General features: G+C 55.7%; 1 protein-coding gene across 5 annotated transcripts in view; it reads left to right on the forward strand.

Annotated features, from left to right (window-relative positions):
- GAK (cyclin G associated kinase) overlaps positions 1 to 19017 on the forward strand; it is a 53302-nt gene that overhangs the window by 21845 nt on the left and 12440 nt on the right. For all 5 annotated transcript variants that reach the window (XM_019712469.3, XM_019712471.3, XM_019712472.3 and 2 more), the window contains 8 exons: positions 1686 to 1809; positions 6888 to 6937; positions 7623 to 7771; positions 8357 to 8479; positions 10507 to 10640; positions 13757 to 13951; positions 14327 to 14444; positions 14744 to 14823. In XM_019712469.3, the coding sequence (XP_019568028.3) occupies positions 1686 to 1809; positions 6888 to 6937; positions 7623 to 7771; positions 8357 to 8479; positions 10507 to 10640; positions 13757 to 13951; positions 14327 to 14444; positions 14744 to 14823 (973 nt within the window). The remainder of the gene's footprint in view (positions 1 to 1685; positions 1810 to 6887; positions 6938 to 7622; positions 7772 to 8356; positions 8480 to 10506; positions 10641 to 13756; positions 13952 to 14326; positions 14445 to 14743; positions 14824 to 19017) is intronic.

The following is a 19017-nucleotide window of genomic DNA, read 5'->3' on the forward strand; positions in this document are numbered from 1 at the left end:
GCTGTCCTGGGCCATTTGGTTTTGGCCCGGCAACCAGAGAGGCTGCCCATTCTGGGGCCCCAGGAACCCTCAGCAATCCCTGAGCTCAGCCGTGGTGACACTCCGGGCCACAGTTCAGGACCAGGAACAAGGGAAGAGGTGTAAGCGCCAGTCCTATACCTGTGCTATCGGGCTGGCACTCGTTCTCTGAGGCTCCTCTGACGCTGGGAGCCGAGCCCTGGCTCCAGGTTACAGGGCTGTTGTGGCCACACACCATCATTTGCCCACGTGGCCAGAGGCCTGGCTGATGTGGGTGACCTTGGCCCAGCCTGACAAGGGCTCCTTGCAGGGTGGGTCCGGTGACCGTGAGGGCCGGGGCACTGGCAGGGGGCGTGGGGAAATAGAGCGTTGAGCTGGGAAGCGGGGCTGCAGGGGCCTGCGTCTGCAGGTGCACAAGCTGGGGCCCCTCCAGACGGTAAGGACATAGCCCTGGTAGGAGAGGTGGCCCGGCACCCCTCACGGTCGGGCCTTGTTTGGTGACTGACCACACCCCTCATCCCATGTAGGTCAGGGTGCCCAGTGTTGGCACAAAGTGCTGTGTCTTGCAGCAGCCCTCAGCCTGGGCTTTGCATCCACGCCCAGGCTCGTTCCGGAACGCCATGCCAGGATGCGCTTCTCTGCCACGTCCCCATCCATTGGCCACCTCTCTCTTTAGGGTATGGGGACCAGCTCCCAGGTCTTCCTCCACCTCTGTTTCCCAGCAGCTGGCCGCCTCTGGCCCTGGGCGCCTCCCTGGCTGCCCAGCATGTGCGGCTGCCTGCACTGCCCTGGGGGTGGATTCTCAGGGTGCCGAGGCAAGACCACACTACACGTGTGCTCCTACTGCATAAGCACTAGGACATGGTTGCATTTCAGTGGTTGCCTGGCAGCCCGAGAGTGACTGGTCCCTGGTCCCGGCTGTAACCCAGCCATGCCGTGTCCAGTGTTGCTGCGTTGGTCACAGAGGCTGTGGCAGAGACTGCAGGCCATCCTTGGGCACAGACGCAGTGCGTGGATCACACCTGCCTCTTGTCACCGTGACTTCACCAGGGCCACATCCTGGGGCCCTCGTTTGGGACCCCTCTTTCTCTGCCATCTCTGTTCACATCCAGCTGGACCCCTGGAGCTATGGCCAGGAGGCTGGGCTCCTTTCCAGGGCCCCACCCCTGCACGTGGGCAGCTGGCTGGACACATACCCACACTCGAGGTCCTGCCATGCAACCTTTCTGTGCCCAGCTGGGGTCATCTGCCCGGCCCCACTCCTGTGCCCTATGTTCCTGTGTCCCCTTGCCGTAGGGATAGAGGCTGTCTTACTTTTGCCGGGCCTCTCAGCACGCATGTGTGCGGTGTTGGGGTCCCCTGGCGTGCAGGAATGCTGAGAGTGTGTTGATTGAACATCCCGGAGACGGCTGGTGGGCTGCCAGCACCCATAGGCTCGGCACGTGTCATCAAGGCCCAGCTTGCGTCATTGGGGCCCGGTTTGCATTATCGAGCCCAGCTCTGCCCTTGCGAGCCACCTGGGTTTGCACATTGTAGGTGCTGGTTTCATGCCTGTGCTTGCGTGTGGTGCGCAGACGGTTGGAGTTGCCAGGAGGTGTGGCTCATCACAGGTTCTGGGGATCAGGCTCTGGCCCCAGCCATGACGTGAGGCCCATCTCTGCTTGCAGGCTTGGTGGTTGCTGAGTACGACCAGCCCTACGGAGGGCTGCTGGACATCCTGCGCGGGGGCACCGGGCGCCTGCTCACAAACATCAAGGACACCTCCTCGAAGGTTATCCAGTCCGTCGCCAGGTGAGGCGGGTGCACGCGGCGCAGGTCTCAGGCGACAGCATGCCGTTGCTCTGGCATGGATATTTCCCAGTCTTGGGCACTGCCCCGCCTCCAAATCTGACAGGACCCTGCCCGTGGCAAGCCCCATTTCCACCCCCGCCGTGGACGGACTGGGTGCAGAGCAGAGCCGCATTGGCATTGCTGTGGGGTAGTGTCACCTTCGCCAAAGGGTCCTGTCCATGGAGACCATGATCCCCACCTCAGCATCCCTCTTGCTATGACGACACCCCTCATATTTGCGCTGCTTCCTTTCTGTGATGTGGAGAGAATGGGGCAGTCGTGGGGCACAGGGCACCTCGCTAACAAATGTGAGGTCACTCAGATGTGGGCTGGGTGCATGAAGCCGTGTATGAGCAGACTGTTGGGCGTGTGTGTGTCTGCGCACGGCAGGCCTGCCCACGGCCCCCGTCCTCGCCTGGGAGCCCTGTAGGCTGGCCCAGCTCTCCAGCAGTGCCGGCCACTGCAGAGGTGGCTGCATCAGCATGAGGCCATCACTCCCTGTTCTGGCTGTTCCAGGAACCGTGCGCGGGAGCTGAGCCCATTGTCTTTGATGTGTCACATCCGCTCAGCCCAGGGATGAGAACACCTGTGCCTTTGGTTGTGAGCACCACGTTCCACTGACTTGTGGAAACTTCTTGGCCTCGTTTTTCTTGTGTGCCACGATCATTCTGTGTCCCCACCTGTGTCGGCCACATCATGTTGACTGAAAACGAACACCGACTAGATGTTTTGTCATCAGAAAGGATTTATTCGGGAAAAGAGAGGCTTGCAAGCCAGTGCATGCAGACGTGGCAAGCCATGAACCCTCCGACCTGCGTGCCAAGACGGAGGGAAGGAAATAAGGGGAAGGAGTTAGAGCCCTAGGGCTTCGCTATAAATGGAGTTCTCAGTTCTCGCGCTCGCTCTTGCTCTCGCTCTCGTGCTTGCTCTCACTCAAGGGACCGTGCGCAGCCAGGATCTCCTCCTATACGCCCTGACTCCGCCCACAGGCTCTCCCATTGATTGTTTTCTTCGGGGAGAGTTCCGTCCAATTTTATCAGTAGGTAAAGGCGTGCGTGCTTATGCGTGAGTGTGTGCATGTGTGTGAGCTCCTGTTCTGTCCTGGTGCGGACGTGGCCCCAGTCCCTGCAGCCTCGGCACTGTGGTGTGGGGACGCATACTTCCCTCCTTTTTCCTTCCTTCCCAAGAACATCGGCTGTTTTTCCTCAACTGTTCCTTGGGGTGAATTCTAGAATAAATGTGTTCAATTGCCTGCGTGATTACTTAGGATGTTGCGTTTTATCCATTTTCTGACCAGATTAGGGACAGTCCATCTCCATGGTGCAGATTCTAGACTCCAGCAGGGACGTGTCCCCAGGCCTGTGGGCTTCCTTCCTGTCCTCCCTGATGTCTGCTGTCTGCCCTTGGAGCAGCCAGCCTGCACAGGCTGTCTCTGAGACGTCGCCTGGAGCTGGCGGGACCTCCCTGCCCAGGCCGTGTGGTGCGGGGGGGGGTGGGGGTGGGCGCTCCATACTGCTCTGCCCAGCTCAGTCCAATGAGAACTCCCTAATTAGACCCAAGTGAGTGGAGACATACCCCAAATTTGTGTCTGGGGGAATTAATAAAGTCTCAGTCTTCACTTAATCTGTGAATTTATTGCAATGCAAATAAAAATTCCGATATTGTTTCCACAGATTTTGATACTAAAATTCATGTTACCCAGAATCACCAGCGGTATTTTAAAATGTAAGAACAATAGAGGATGAACCCTGTTATGTACATATATCAGTTCTTTTCAAATATCAGTCTTGGTACAAGTGGAGTTGTTAAACTGATGACTGACACACTTGTGTGGGACAGGTGTGAAGCAAATGAAAATACTGGGCCAATTAGTGAACGATGCTGAGACCATGAGTATCCATATGGAACAAGCATTAGATCCCCATCTAATAACAGCCAAGTATGTTAGTTCTGATTAGTTACAAGATTTAATTGTGAAAAGCAGTTTTTTTGGGGAAAATTAATAAATACAGAGGGAGACTTTTATAGTACTAGATTGAGGAGGATTTTTTAAGTAAGGCCAAACATACATAAGCCATGGAGGAAGTGATTGATAAATTTAATTTAAAATAAAAATGATCTATTCCTCAGAAAACCCCACATTTCTTTAAAATAACAAAAAGATACAGCATTGATCGGGAGTAAATATGTTTAAATTCTATGACTCACAAAGGAATAGTGTATTATGTACAGTGAATTATGAAAATTAATAGAAAGGTAAAAATGCTTGAAGACAGCAGGACACGCTGACTAAACTATGAAAAGAGGTTCAGCTTCAGTGTAGACAGTATACAGTCGGGTCTGTTTCGGGTGGTGCGTTTGAGACCATCGACAGCGTGATTGTCGACAGCTGGGTTAACATCTACATTTGTTACCATTTTCTACTCGCTGCCCTTTTTCTTTGTACCTGTTTTTCCTTCCACTCCTTTTATGCCTTTTTCAGTTTTAATTGATCATTTTATATGATTGTATTTTCTCCATTCTTAGCGTGTCAGTTCTGTGAGGTATGATCAAAAAATACAGTCAATATTTAAATTAAAAAATAATTATTACAGTAAAAGACACATTGCCATTAATCCAGTTCAAAATACTTCCCCTCGCTTGCAACACACTTATCCCATCGTTCTTGCCACTTTCGGAAGCAGTTCTGGAAGTCCTCTTTCAGGAGTGGCCTTAGTTGCGCTGTCGTGGCTGCCTCATGTCCTGAATCTATTCAAAATGTTTTCCTTTCATGGTCATTTTGACTTTGGGGAAGAGCCAGAAGTTGCATGGTGCCAGATCTGGTGAATAAGGTGGATGAGGACACCGTAATATTGTTATGTGACAGAAATTGCCATACCAGAAGCGATGTGTGACACGGAGCCTTTCGCTGTGATCAAGAAATGCGGTGAGTGCTGCTGCCGAGTGCCATCCAACATAAAGCCAGGGACCTTCAATATGGGAAGCAGCCGTCGAACCTTAGTAACAAAGTGTGTGACAAGTTTCAGCTTGTTCAGTGCAGTCAGCCGGGTGTGAACTATGGTTGAGAGATGTGTTTAAAAGTGTGCCATAAATTATCCTCCATCATGGCAAGGCTCCATGTCACACATCACTTCTGATACGGCAATTTCTGTCAAGTAAAACCATTACAGTGTGTCCTCATCTACCTTATTCACCGGACCTGGCACTGTGTGACTTCTGGCTCTTCCCTAAAATCAAAATGATTCAGGACATCGAGGCAGCTACGACAGCGCAACTAAAGACATTCACAAAAGAGGACTTGCAGAACTGCTTCAGAAAGTGGCAGGAATGATGGGATAAGTGTGTTGGAAGCCAGGGGGATTAATGGCAATGTGTCTTTTACTGTCGTAATTTTTTTAATTTAAACATTTGCCATGTTTTTTTTATCACACCTCGTATGTCTTGTTTTACTTTTTAATGGTTGCCCTGTGGTTTGCAGTGTACATTTACAGCAAATCCAAGTCCGCTTTCACATAACACTGCCCCTTGGTGGGTTGGGAGTACTTTGTGTTACCGCTGATAGTCCTAATTCCTTTCTCCTTTCATCCCCGTCATCATTGCTGTGATTCTTCTCACATATAAGGCCGTGCACATACATAAAATGTGTACATAAGCACGCGTACAGGATACGTTGTTGCCATGATTTTTAGAACAATTATATCAATTAGGAATAAAAAAATAAAAGGTTTTATTTTACCTTCATTTCTTTTATGTGCTTTTATTCTTTATGTAGATCGGGGTTTCTGACTTTCTTTCTCTCAAAGGAATTTTAGCAATATTTCTCGCAAGGCAGGTCTACTGGCAACAAATTCCTTCAATTTTTGTTTGAGAAAATCTTCTTTCACTTTTGGAGGATAATTTCACAGGGTGGTGGTTTATTTCTTTTAACACTTAAGTATTTTATTCTACTTTCTTCTTACTTATATGGTTTCTGAGAAGTTGGTGTAATTCTTCATTCATCTGTAGGTGTGGTGTTTCTCCCCCTGGCTTCTTTCAGGAGTTCTTCTTCGTCTTTGATTTTCTGCAGATTGTGTATGATATGCCCAGGCGTAGTTTTCCTGGTACTTAATACTACTTAGTGTTCTCTGAGGTTACTGGATCCATGGTTTGGTGTCTGACATTAATTTGGAGGAAATAGTCATTATTGTTTCAAATATTTCTTCTCTCCCTCTGTCTTCTCCTTCTGGTGTCCCCATTCTGTGTGTCACACCTTCTGTCGTTGTTCCTCAGCCCTTGGGCACACTGTCTGCTTTGTTCAGTCTCGGTACTCTTTGCTTTTGATTTTCTAGGATTCTATTGCTATATCCTCTAGTTCAGAGATTATTTCCTCAGCCGTGTCTCGTCTACTGAGCCCATCACAGGCATTCTCCATTTTCGCTATGGTGTTTCTATCTCTAGCATTTCTTCTTGGTTCCTTCTTAGGACTCCCGTCCCCCTGCTCACAATGCCCGTCTGTTCCGGCGCGTCGTCTACTTTCTCCCTTAGCACATTCATCACAGCTGTTTCAAACTCCTGGTCTCATACTTCCAGCACCTCTGCCACATGTGGTTCTGGTGCTGCTCGTGTCTGCAAACTGTGTCTTTGCCTTGGGTGTGCCTTGTCATTTTTTTCCTGATGGCCAGATATGATGCACTGGGTCAAAAGCTCTATCGTCCGTTACTGTCTCCCTTCAAAACCAGCTCCTAGTGGCATTCCTCTTTAGTGTAGAATAACGCTAAGAAAGTCAAAATTTTCTTATTGGGTCCTTGCCTCTACACCACTTACAATTTATTATTTCTCATCCAGCTCTTCTGTGGACGTCAGCCTCACGTGTGCACGCACACCAACATGTAGGCACTACTACACTGACACACGTGAGCTGTATGCGCACATGCACATACAGTGTTCTCCACGAGATGCAGTCTGAACCATGACACCTCACCCCCACCCAGCCTCTCCAGGACCCGCTGTAGGTTAAGCTCCTGTGCCTGAACCATAATCAAGTGCTCTTTTTATTCCAGTTACGCAAAGGGAGATTTGGACATATCTTACATCACATCCCGAATTGCAGGTACGTTTGCCAGCTTTAAGCTTAGGATGGACTTCTGACTCTCCCCGTGTGCCGGTGGGTCATGGGATGCTGGTGTCTGGCACACCCTTGCTGCAGGCTCAGGCGGGGTGTGAAAGGTGTGGCCGCTGGGAGAGGGGACGGTGCCTCTAGGACAGCCACTCACATGGGACGTGTCCAGCGTACCTCCACGCCCGGTGACGGACAGTGGCAATGTCCACTCAGCTTCTCCCTTGTCTGGAACTGTCTGGAACTCTGAGGTCATGAGAGGAATGATGCAAGGCCATGCACATTTCAAACTTGGTCTCCAGTCAAAAATCCAAACCAAAAACAAGATCTGGATACAGGGAGACCCTGCTATACGTCGAGTCTCTCGCCGAACCTACACCCCAGAAGGTGCTGTCTGGAGGTCCAGAGGGTCTTCTTTGTGAATGGCTGACAGGCAGTGATGGGGGGGGGGGCCTGTGCTCCATTCCTCTCAGCACCCATTGTACTGACCAGTCACCAGCCGCAGGAGGGCAAGAAGCAGGGGCCTGAGTGTGGCCAACTGTCCAGCCAGTGGCTGGTGAGTCTGCAGGAGGCCACTCTTTCTCCAGACAGGCCCCGGGGGCAGAGGAGCAGCCTGTGCAGCAAGCACTGGCTGTGTGTGGGCCCCCTCAGGCGGCTGATGTGGGCTGCTCTCTTGCAGTGATGTCGTTCCCGGCAGAAGGTGTGGAGTCAGCTATCAAAAATAACATAGAAGACGTGCGGTTGTTTCTGGATTCCAAGCACCCGGGCCATTACGCGGTCTACAACCTGTCCCCGCGAACGTATCGGCACTCTAAGTTTCACAACCGGGTGAGTGGCAGGCCCCTCCTCCCTGCCACCTCAGTGCAGTTTTCCTAGGGCTGGGTCTCGGCAGGGCACTACACTGACCTCTGACATCCCCGGGCACTGGCAGCCACTGCAGCCTGGGGCTCTGATAGTTGGGGTTGGGAGTCTTCAGGGCTGTGATGACACGGGGCTGCACAGGGGCTGCACAGGGTCTGCCTGCAGAGGGGGTCGGGGCGACAGCTTCTCAAGGACACTGAAGAGGTCAGGTGGTTTAATTGTGGCAGCCAGTGGTGCTCACTGCTTCTGGCCTATGAGGGAGCCTGAAGCCACTTAGTTGTCTTGGTAAATGAGTCTTGGAGACACGGATTTCACAGCTGATGCTAAGCGTGGGAGAGGGCCAACTCCATGTTATTGCCAAGTCTGTGAATTCTTGGCGTGGATGCTGTAGCACTGAGGAGCCCAGTGGCCGGGGGGCGGATCCTGCAGACACCTGGGTGGGGGCGGGGAAGGAGTCACCTCACAGAGTGGGCGAGCTTGTGACCCGGAGCCCCCTCCCTGAGTGGCACAGGGAGTCCTGGCTGAGCCGAGCTCTCCCCTCGCTCCCCGCAGGTCTCCGAGTGCGGCTGGGCAGTCAGGCGGGCCCCAAACCTTCACAGCCTGTACAGCGTTTGCAGGAACATGCACGCATGGCTCCGGCAGGACCACAAGAACGTGTGCGTGGTGCACTGCATGGTGAGTGTGCGGCTGTGGCCAGGAAAACGGCAACCAGGGAGGCTCCTGGGTGGCCCAGGGGACAGGACAGGAGAGGGGATGGGACAGGGCTGAGGGGATGGGACAGGGCTGAGGGGACGGAACAGGACTGAGGGGATGGGACAGGGCTGAGGGGACAGGACAGGAGTGGGGACAGGACAGGACTGAAGGGACAAGACAGGAGTGGGGATGGGACAGGACTGAGGGGACGGGACAGGGCTGAGGGGACGGGACAGGAGTGAGAGGACGGGACAGGACTGGGGACGGGACAGGACTGAGGGGACGGGACAGGAGTGAGAGGACGGGACAGGACTGGGGACGGGACAGGACTGAGAGGACGGGACAGGGCTGAGGGGACAGGACAGGAGTGAGAGGATGGGACAGGACTGGGGACAGGACAGGAGAGGGGACAGGACAGGCTGAGGGGACGGGACGGGACGGGACAGGAGTGGGGACGGGACAGGGCTGAAGGGATGGGACAGGAGTGAGGGGATGGGACAGGACTGGGGACAGGACATGAGTGAGGGGACGGGACAGGATAGGGGACGGGACAGGGCTGAAGGGACAGGACAACTGAGGAGATAGGACAGGACTGAGGGGACGGGAGAAGAGTGAGAGGACGGGACAGGAGTGAAGCCCAGGAGACAGGACACAGCTGAGGGGACAGGACAGGAGTGAGGCCTAGGAGACGGGACAGGAGTCAGGGGACAGGACAGGACTGAGAGGATGGGACACGAGTGACGAAACAGGATAGGACTGAAGGGACAGGACACGAGTGAGGGGATAGGAGTGAGGAGATGGGACAGGAGCAAGACCCAGGGCGTCAGAGGGTGGGAGGCCAGGCAGCAGCTTGCGGTCCACAGCAGTGATGCAGGGCGGGGTGGGGGAGCACATGTGCGAGCCTGCAGGTGGCGCTGGCCTAGCCTGTGTACTCCTGGCATCCAGGAGGAGCAGAATCTGCCCTGGTGTCTGCAGCCAGTGGCCAGGCCTGGTGCCTGACGAGCCTTGTGCCCCCACAGGCCTAGGTGCCCCAGCCCAGTGGGAGCCGCCCTGGGTGGGCCGTGGAGGCGCCATGCCCTCTGAGCGCACACCTGGGTCTCTGGCCAGCAGGTGCTTTTCAGGGAAGACACCTGCACAGGTGGTGCCCCCTCTTCATGGAATGTGCAGGGTCCTTGTTGGCATTCCTTTATCTTTCCACAGAGCAGCACCCAGGGGGGCTCGGCCTGGTCACTCTGCCTCATGGAACCCCGTCTTTGTCCCTCTTTACTGTAGCTGAGGACCAGCTTTATTTCCCAGTCTCCAGCCACATAGCAAGACTTAGGTTTGTGGGTGTCACACAGTGTGGCACCCGCCAAATGGGCACTCGAAGGTTAGTGCTGCCATCTGTGTTGGCAAAAGTCACAGCACAGGTGATGACAAGGATTAAGTAGGGTGAGCGTGAGGCCCAGGGGGACAGTGAGCGTGAGGCCCAGGGGGACAGTGAGCGTGAGGCCCAGGGGGACAGTGAGCGTGAGGCCCAGGGGGACAGTGAGCGTGAGGCCCAGGGGGACAGTGAGTGTGAGCGTGAGGCCTAGGGGGACAGTGAGCGTGAGCCCCAGGGGGACAGTGAGTGTGAGCGTGAGGCCTAGGGGGACAGTGAGCGTGACGCCCAGGGGGACAGTGAGCGTGAGCCCCAGGGGGACAGTGAGTGTGAGCGTGAGGCCCAGGGGGACAGTGAGTGTGAGCGTGAGGCCTAGGGGGACAGTGAGCGTGAGGCCCAGGGGGACAGTGAGCGTCAGCGTGAGGCCTGGGGGCACAATGAGCATGAGCAGTGTCCAGTTGGAGAGGCTGGCCATCTTGTGTTTTTTGTTTTTGGATTGGACTCTCACCTCATCAAGTGTGTTTCTGTAAGTTGTGGAATGTGTGCCCAGCCAGGAGGCAGGGCCCTGCTGCCCCCTCGGGAGCCCGGTGAGCAGGAAGCCGGCCGTCCTCGCGAGCGGTCCGTGAGCTCTCCTTGCTATGTGTCCTAGGACGGGCGAGCAGCGTCAGCCGTGGCTGTCTGCTCGTTCCTGTGCTTCTGCCGGCTCTTCCGCACCGCCGAGGCCGCCGTGTACATGTTCAGCATGAAGCGCTGCCCACCGGGCATCTGGCCGTCCCACAAAAGGTACCATGCGCCCCGGCGGGACGTTGGATGCAGCTTCCCCCGGGCTGCTTGTAGCCGTGTGCCCTGGGAGGCGGGAGGGTTTTGGGAAAGGGTGTGGGCCATGTGGTGTGGGATGGCACACCGGCCGGGCGAGCCAAGCCCTGCCCTGCCCTGCGCTGTCCACGCTGTGCTGTGCAGACGGGCCCAGGCCCTCGGTCTGGCAGGCTGGGAGCCCCTCTGCAGGGGGCTCGGTAGTTTTCTTTGGGGGGTGCACCATCTGTCAGCTGCTGTGCGCATGGAGCAGCGTCATCCTCTGCTATCAGGTGCTGGAGCAGGCTGATTTAGGGTTTGTATGCTGCTCTGCGTTGCCTGGCAACATACAGGAAATGGGCTCTCATGACTGCAGCTGGCCCTGCCCGTGCTGCGCTCTCCTCTCCTGAGGCCCCTTTCCAGCCAGGCTGGCTTCTCATGTCACTGTCCCCACGTTTGTCCACTCCCTGCAGTAGGAGTGGTTGTTCTGATACTTGGGTCTGTGGAGTCACCTCCCTGCGGACAGCCTCTCCATGGGTGCCGGCAGGAGTGCTTCACTCTCTGGTCTGGGTGTGACACACAGACCCGAGGGTGGGGGGGCCCAGCCCACACTGGCCCTGCTGCCTCTCTCGCTCCTGCCTTCCTTGCTTCCTCCAGGAAGAAAAAGAAGGTGTCCAGGCCAGCAAGGGGTCCTTAAGGCCATTCGGTCTGCCCCAGATGGTCACACAGCCTGTGGGGCCACCTCCCTGTATGGGGCAGGGTGTGGTGCCGTGCTCTGTCCCTGGCCCACCCAGGGAGCCGGCCACACAGTTGTGTCTTCTGTGTCACTCATGCAGAAAGGCTAGGAAGCAGGCCAGGCCACCAAGCAGTGATGGACAGCTGACTGTTCCCATGTTGACCTGGGAACCGTTTCTGCTTCTGTGTTCCAAGTACCTCAGGGGCTCCCTGGTTGTGCCTCCTGAGCAGCGGCTCACAGTTGGGGCAGACCCAGGAAGACGGTTGTCAATGGCAGAGCGGGCCTGGCTCCCAGGCCCCACCCAAACCCCAGGCTGCTTCCTGGGGCTGTGCAGGTGTGGGGAGCACTGCTCCCACCCTGACTACTTAGAAAACAGTGCGACCAGCTCAGACTCATGACTCTCCGAATCCCTTGAATAGCTGCCGGTCGTTAGAGCAGTCGGCTAGCTGAGAACCTGAGGAGAGGCAGGCGTCCACAGGGCGCGGGGACGGGCAGTCAGTGCGCGCTCAGCAGGTGAGGCTGCAGAGGTTGGGAGTTGGTCCTCTTGCGTCTCTGCTGGGTGCCCATGGAGGTTGGAGATGAAGAACTGGCCCCTTGAGGGCCTGAGGGACCTCCCAGTGGAGCAGTCAGAACACACAAGACCCAGAACTACCCACGGGAAACAAATAACTCAGTCGCGTGTTGAAGACACTTCTGGAGGAGGTGGGTGACCATACCTGCAGGAACTGGTAGGCCAGGTGCTCAGCAGAGATGGGATGGTGAGGGGGAGTCCGTGGCACGTAGGAATGCTGTGCATGAGGACGGACTTGTCAGCCACCGAGGGGAGGACTGTGCAAGGGAACTGAGCAGCCAGACCCGTCAGACACTGAAGAGGAGTCGCTGAGGATTTCCCCAAGTTAGTGACAGCACCAAAGCTCGGAACTCAGGACACCAAGCAGGACTGAAAACCAAACACAGGAAACCCAGCCAGCCATGGCCTGCTCTGTGCTGAAACCACACCGGAAAGTTGGAATAACCAGGGGGAAAGATGGCGATTCCAGAAGACACAGAGCAGTGATCGTCAGACGGGCAAGCTGTACTTAATCAGTGCGTCTCAGGGAAATGAAATGAAAGTATAAAAGGTGCTCGGTCAATACAGGAACAGCTAGACAAGGCAGAAACAAGCAGCCAGATGGCTATCGAATCCATGTGAACAGTGGGTGGAAGAGCAGGAGAGTGCTGGACCGTCTGCTGGGACAGAGGGCAGGGACAGCTCCGGCCACTGCTGGAGGGAGATGGAGGGTCGCTAGCTGTGTGACCAGTACAACAACCGCCCGATTCCCGCTCTGGTCCCCTGGTGGGAGTCGTCCAGGCCCCAGGCCCCCTCTGGTCCCCTGCTGGGAGTCCAGGCCCACCTAGGCTCCTCCCCTACGGGCTCTCATACAACCTGAGTTCTGAGCCAGTGCTGTCCTTCACTTTGAACCCATTTCCCAGCTCACTCTGGTTGGCGGTTATGGATGGAAGGTCTGGCATCCTGCATCTTGCTGGTGGTCAGCTAGCCAGATGGAGTGTGTGACAGCCGCACAGAAGTGACCTCCCTTCCCTTCTGTTGGTTAGAAGCAAGTCACCACTGCTTCCCCGACACAGGAGGGGCCACACATGGCAGGAGCAGAGGCTGGGGCGGCTCACATGCAAGGGGCCTCCACATGCGTGGAGCAGAACACGGAGCGAGTGGGAAGAAGTGGGCAGTCGCAGCGACAGTGCAGACCTCAGCATCCCTTTCACAGTGACGATGGAATGGGGATGGAACCAGACACTGCCCCCCACCAGCCAGGCCTGTCTGACCTCTAAGAACATTCCACAAAAATGGACATATTCCTTTCTAGTACACACGGACGGAGTGTTCAGTAAGAACGCCGTGCTCGGCCCTGGAACCGCAGCCCCCTGAAAAGAATGGGAGTTGTACAGAACACGTTCGTGAGCCGTAATAGAAATAAACTAGAAGTGGGGGACAGAAAGATAGCTGGGAAAATCCCTGAATATTTCAGTGTCTGCTTCTCAATAACCCATGAATGACAGAAGGAGTCTGAAGGGAAATATAAAAATATTTTGCACTGAATCATCAGATTTGGGAGATGGAACTAGAATGTCACTTCAAGGGAAGTGGAAAGCGTTGACTACTTCTGCTTGATCAAAAAGCTCTGGTATCCTGACTGTCCCCAGCGCGCCTGGGGCGTGGCGTGTGGGCTGTCCCCAGCGCGCATGTGTGGCCTGGCGTGTGGACTGTGCACAGCTGTGATGAGGCGTGTGGGCTGTACACAGAACACGTGTGATGAGGTATGTGGACAGCACAGAGCCTGCGTGTGCCATGCCATGCCTCCTGCCCCTGCAGGTACATCGAGTACATGTGTGACATGGTGGCAGAGGAGCCCATCACGCCCCACAGCAAGCCCGTCCTGGTGCGGGCTGTCGTCATGACACCTGTGCCCCTGTTCAACAAGCAGAAGAGCGGCTGCAGGCCCTTCTGCGAGGTCTACGTGGGGGATGAGCGTGTGACCACCACCTCGCAGGAGTACGACAAGATGCGGTGAGTTCAGTGCAGGGCCACCCTCTCCTAGGACCCTCACGTGTCACGCTCATTCCACTGGGAAACGGGAGCTGGGATCGCACTGTGGGGGCGTGAGAGCAGCCGTGGTGGCCAAGGCCCCGCCTCAGGTCCGGGCCAGGAGCAGCGTGGCAGGCTGGCCCTGGGCCTGGCGGCTGGTCCAGGTGAGAGATTCCCTGCGGGCGAGCTTCTTACTCATTTCCTGGAACCACCCCCCGAAATAGTCTGGTAGCAAAACCAGCAAGGTAAGAACGTGTGGATTTAAGCAGGGCACTCCTGGAGAGCTCGGAGCTGACTCTTTGTCAGAACGTTACGTTTTTGTCTTAAGTGAGCAGTTTTCATCATTCTGTCTTTCAGCGATTTTAAAATCGAGGATGGCAAAGCAGTCATTCCCCTGGGCACAACTGTCCAAGGGGACGTGCTCATTGCAATCTACCATGCGAGGTCCACCCTGGGTGGACGGCTGCAGGCCAAGGTGAGCCCTCGTGGGCTGGGTTCACACAGGGACCTGCGGCTCATGCTCCTTCCGTAGCTGCCCTCGTAGTCCCCACCTCGCAGCACCACGCAGGAGGCGTGAGCCCACACTCTCGGGGCACCCCCACTACAGATCTGGATGGGGCCTGGGGGTTTTCCCACCACAGACCCGAGAAGCCACTTGTTCAGAGGGTGCCATCCATGTGTCCCAGCTCCTGGAGCCACACGAGGCTCTCAGCCTTGTTGACTGAAAAGTGTCTCACCTGAGGGTCTGCTGTCCCCCGTTTACTCTCTCGGCAGATGGCGTCCATGAAGATGTTCCAGGTCCAGTTCCACACGGGCTTCGTGCCTCGGAATGCCACTACTGTGAGGTTTGCCAAGTACGTTAGCGTCACCTGTGGGAGGGGGCGGGAGGGAGGGAGTGTCACCTGTGGGAGGGGGCGGGAGGGAGGGAGTGTCACCCGTGGGAGGGGACGGGAGAGAGGGAGGGAGGGAGTGTCACCCGTGGGAGGGGACAGGAGGGAGGGAGTGTCACCCGTGGGTGGGGACGGGAGGCAGGGAGTGTCACCCGTGGGAGGGGACGGGAGGGAGGGAGGGAGTGTCACCCGTGGGTGGGGCAGGAGGTATGGAGTGCACAGATATCCACCACTGTCACCTGTGGGGTGGGCGGAGTGCACATGTACCCACAAGTGTCACCCGTGGGAGGGGACGGGAGGGAGGGAGGGTCACCCGTGGGTGGGGCAGGAGGTGTGGAGTGCACAGATATCCACCACTGTCACCTGTGGGGTGGGCGGAGTGCACATGTACCCACAAGTGTCACCCGTGGGAGGGGACGGGAGGGAGGGAGGGAGGGAGGGAGTGTCACCCGTGGGTGGGGACGGGAGGGAGGGAGTGTCACCCGTGGGTGGGGCAGGAGGTGTGGAGTGCACAGATACCCACCACTGTCACCTGTGGGGTGGGCGGAGTGCACATGTACCCACAAGTGTCACCTGTGGGAGGGGACGGGAGGGAGGGAGTGTCACCCATGGGTGGGGCAGGAGGTGTGGAGTGCACAGATACCCACCACTGTCACCTGTGGGGTGGGCGGAGTGCACATGTACCCACAAGTGTCACCTGTGGGAGGGGACGGGAGGGAGGGAGTGTCACCCGTGGGTGGTGCAGGAGGTGTGGAGTGCACAGATACCCACCACTGTCACCTGTGGGGTGGGCGGAGTGCACATGTACCCACAAGTGTCACCCGTGGGAGGGGATGGGAGGGAGGGAGTGCACAGATGCCCACCAGTGTCACCTGTGGGGTGGGCGGAGTGCACATGTACCCACAAGTGTCACCTGTGGGAGAGGACGGGAGGGAGGGAATGTCACCCGTGGGTGGGGCAGGAGGTGTGGAGTGCACAGATACCCACCACTGTTACCTGTGGGGTGGGCGGAGTGCACATGTACCCACAAGTGTCACCCGTGGGAGGGGACGGGAGGGAGGGAGTGTCACCCGTGGGAGGGGACGGGGGGTGTGGAGTGCTCCGCGTGCCAGTGAACGGGTACCCATGTGTCAGGTTCGATGTTCGTCCTGGGTCCTCCCAGAACTGAGGGTGTTTGATTTCCAAGACGCCCTCGGTTGGACTGTGGTGGTTGCCGCTGTGTGCCTTGCTTCCTTTGGACACTGTGCTCTTCCAGTTAGAGCTCAGGCACTCACACGCTGAGGTGGCAGGGCCGGTGAGCGGGCACTCGCTGCCTGCAGCACTCTAATTGAGTGCCTGCTGTGTGCAGAGAGCTCTGCTGGGCAGAGAGGCAGGCGGTAGTCACTCAGTGGCGCTCACAGTCTGCTTTTAGAATCCCTCTGATCTCCTCTAGCTCTTTCTGGTTTACTGTTCTTTTTGGACACATTAACTTGTTAAAACAACAGGTACTAGAGGGAGGCCCAGCAACACACACCTGGCTCTCCTTAAGTGGCAGGTGTCAGTCAGCTTCTGTTTTACGTGGAGACCCTGGGGCTCGGCCGCTGGCCTGACAGGGTGAGCCCGCTGGTGTGTGACACACTCATGCACACGCTGTGAGAGACGCAGATGAGTGTTTTCCTGGCGGAAGCACATGGTAAGGCCCCAGAGGTGGAGCCCACAGCGCCCAGCGCTATACTCTGCACTCTGCCGTGGCCCCCCAGCGAGCGGGTGCCTAGGACCCGGCCGGGGCCTGGCACCCCCATGGGGCCTGCACGTGGTACGTGCTGCCCTCGCCTCAGTGTCAGGAGACCAATGGTGCACGTCTGTTTCCGTAGGTTACTACTCGTAAATGTTTTTACTGTCTTGTCTTTTTCATATTGGCACTTAAAAAAGTTGTAAAGTGCCAACATGAAAAAGACATTACAAGGACAAGAAATGTCACAACTGTAACGTTTCTGGGTTATTTTCCTTCCTTTGGAGGAAGATAACCCCCAGAGCTTCGACAGTTTTTAACCACAATGCAAGCGTCATTTAAAAGCATTTGTTTCCGAAGACCAAATGGCTGAAGACCAGGAGGACAAGTAGGCGAAGGCCCTCAGGTGAGTCAGATGCTAGACTTAGCAGAAGGGACTTCCAACAACTGACTGATGCATTCAGGAGAGTAGGGAGATGGGGAATTTCGCTAGCAGCCTGGACAGTATAAAGGAAGCAGGTAGGAATTCTAGAGCTGAATGTTGTCACAGGTGAAACCAAGAACTCAGTCGACGTGTTTATAGCAGAATAGACCCAGTAGGACATAGAAATGGTGAATTGGCAGAAAACACCTTTAGACTGCAGCCCAGAGAAAAAGTAATGGAAGGATTCTAAGAGGTGTTTGGGGTGCCGTGACAAGGTCTGCATGCTTTTATTGGGGTCATAGGAGAAGAAAGACTAGAACAGAAGTAATATTTAGAAAATTGCTGGCTAAAAATTTTCTTAAAGTAATGAAAGACATCAAACCATAAACTGAAAAGCTCTTTTTATAAAAGGATTTTTATAAAAGAAGAAAAGGACCCCCTACCTGAGCACATAATAGTTAAGTTGCTGAAAACCAAAGATAAAAACTTCAAAGCCCCCTGGTGTGAGAGGAAGAGAAACTTCAAAATAACAAGACTGACACCTGCCTTTTAACCAAAATGACAGAAGCCAGGGGGCACTGGAGGACATCTTTTAAATGTGCCGAATGAGGAAAGTTGCCAGCATGGACTTCTATCTCCAGTGAAATTGTCCTCCAAAAATGAAAGTCAGTTAAAGATGTTTTCAGGCAAATGAGATGTTTATAGTAGGTATTCAGACAAGAGACACATGTCCAGAATCTATGAAGAATTGCAGATTGAAAAGAAAGACAGCCCATTAAAAATGGGGCAGTCCCATGTCACGTGCACACCGAGAGCTGTTCACGGTCGTCACTTGTCAGGGAGGTCCAAGTTAAAGCCAGTGTGCTCTGGCTGGGATGGTGGAAGTGGAAGAGACTGGCACAGGTGATACCCGCAGGGCTGTGGGGCCCCTGGGCCTCCCAGATGGCGCTGGTGTGGCGCCGTCTCCAGAACCTGCAGACGCCATGTGCCCGAGTGCGTCCCAGAGAGAAACGTGTGTGCTCAGAAGATGGCCCCTCGCAGCGTGATTCCTATCATCAGCATGACTGACATCAGCTTCAGGTGTACAATGTGATGTTTTGGTGTGTGCGCTTGTCACCAAATGGTCACAACAAGCTGTTAATACCTGAGGGCTCTCAGCCTACGCATATGTGCGGTATTGCTAACCATACACCATGCTGTAGCTGGCAGCTTTATTCTGAGCAGCTCCAGAGGGGAAGGAACCAACATCGCCGGCAGCAGGATGGACGCTGAACTGTGGTGTGCGGTGTGCACAGGCGACTGAACCAGGGGACTCAGGTCGCATGACCATCTGTCAGCTCAGGCCTTGTGTGTGATCGTAGATGCCAAGGGGTGGCCGGGGGAGGTGGCTTGGGGAGGCGCTGGCACCTTGGGGGCCGGAGAAAAGATTCTTCCTGCATGTGTGGTTACACAAGTTTGGGAACTCACTGAATATGCTTACATTTGGGCACGACTTGTGCCTCCAGGACATTTTACTTGGGGGGAGCTGTTGAGCTGTCTCACTGATGGGCGAATGTGTGTGTCCTGCGGGCAGAGGTGGCTGAAATGGTAGTTTGAGAGGGATTTGGAATGACGTTAGTAGGAGGTGCCTTCAGACAAACCTGAGTGGGTCTGTCCGCGGTGAGGTGTCCCGTGACTGACGGACGGTCCCCAGCGCGGTTCAGCGCACAGGCTGGCATTTCTGTTTTCTGCCCACGCGTGTCGGGTCCAGCGGGGCCTGGGCCCTGCACCTTCTGAAATCCAGGGTCCATGGGGGCTGCGTCCCTGCTCACAGACCCTCATTGTGCCCTCACTGGTCTGCTGGGTGAGTGGGCAGGCCGGGCCTGGGCAGTCTGGGCGCCAGCTGGGGGGGGGGGGTGAGGCCAGGATGGGCAGCGACCAGTGTGGTGCCCGGAGCTGAGCCAGAGCTCATGTGGCCCTTGGTGTAGACCCCGCCTCACCCTCCTCCCTTGCTCCCTGGCCGCCCCTCCTGTGGGTGTGGGTC

Source organism: Rhinolophus sinicus, chromosome 1 (genome assembly GCF_057876585.1).
Source record: "Rhinolophus sinicus isolate RSI-liver-muscle chromosome 1, RSI-T2T, whole genome shotgun sequence".
Classification (NCBI taxonomy): domain Eukaryota; kingdom Metazoa; phylum Chordata; class Mammalia; order Chiroptera; family Rhinolophidae; genus Rhinolophus; species Rhinolophus sinicus.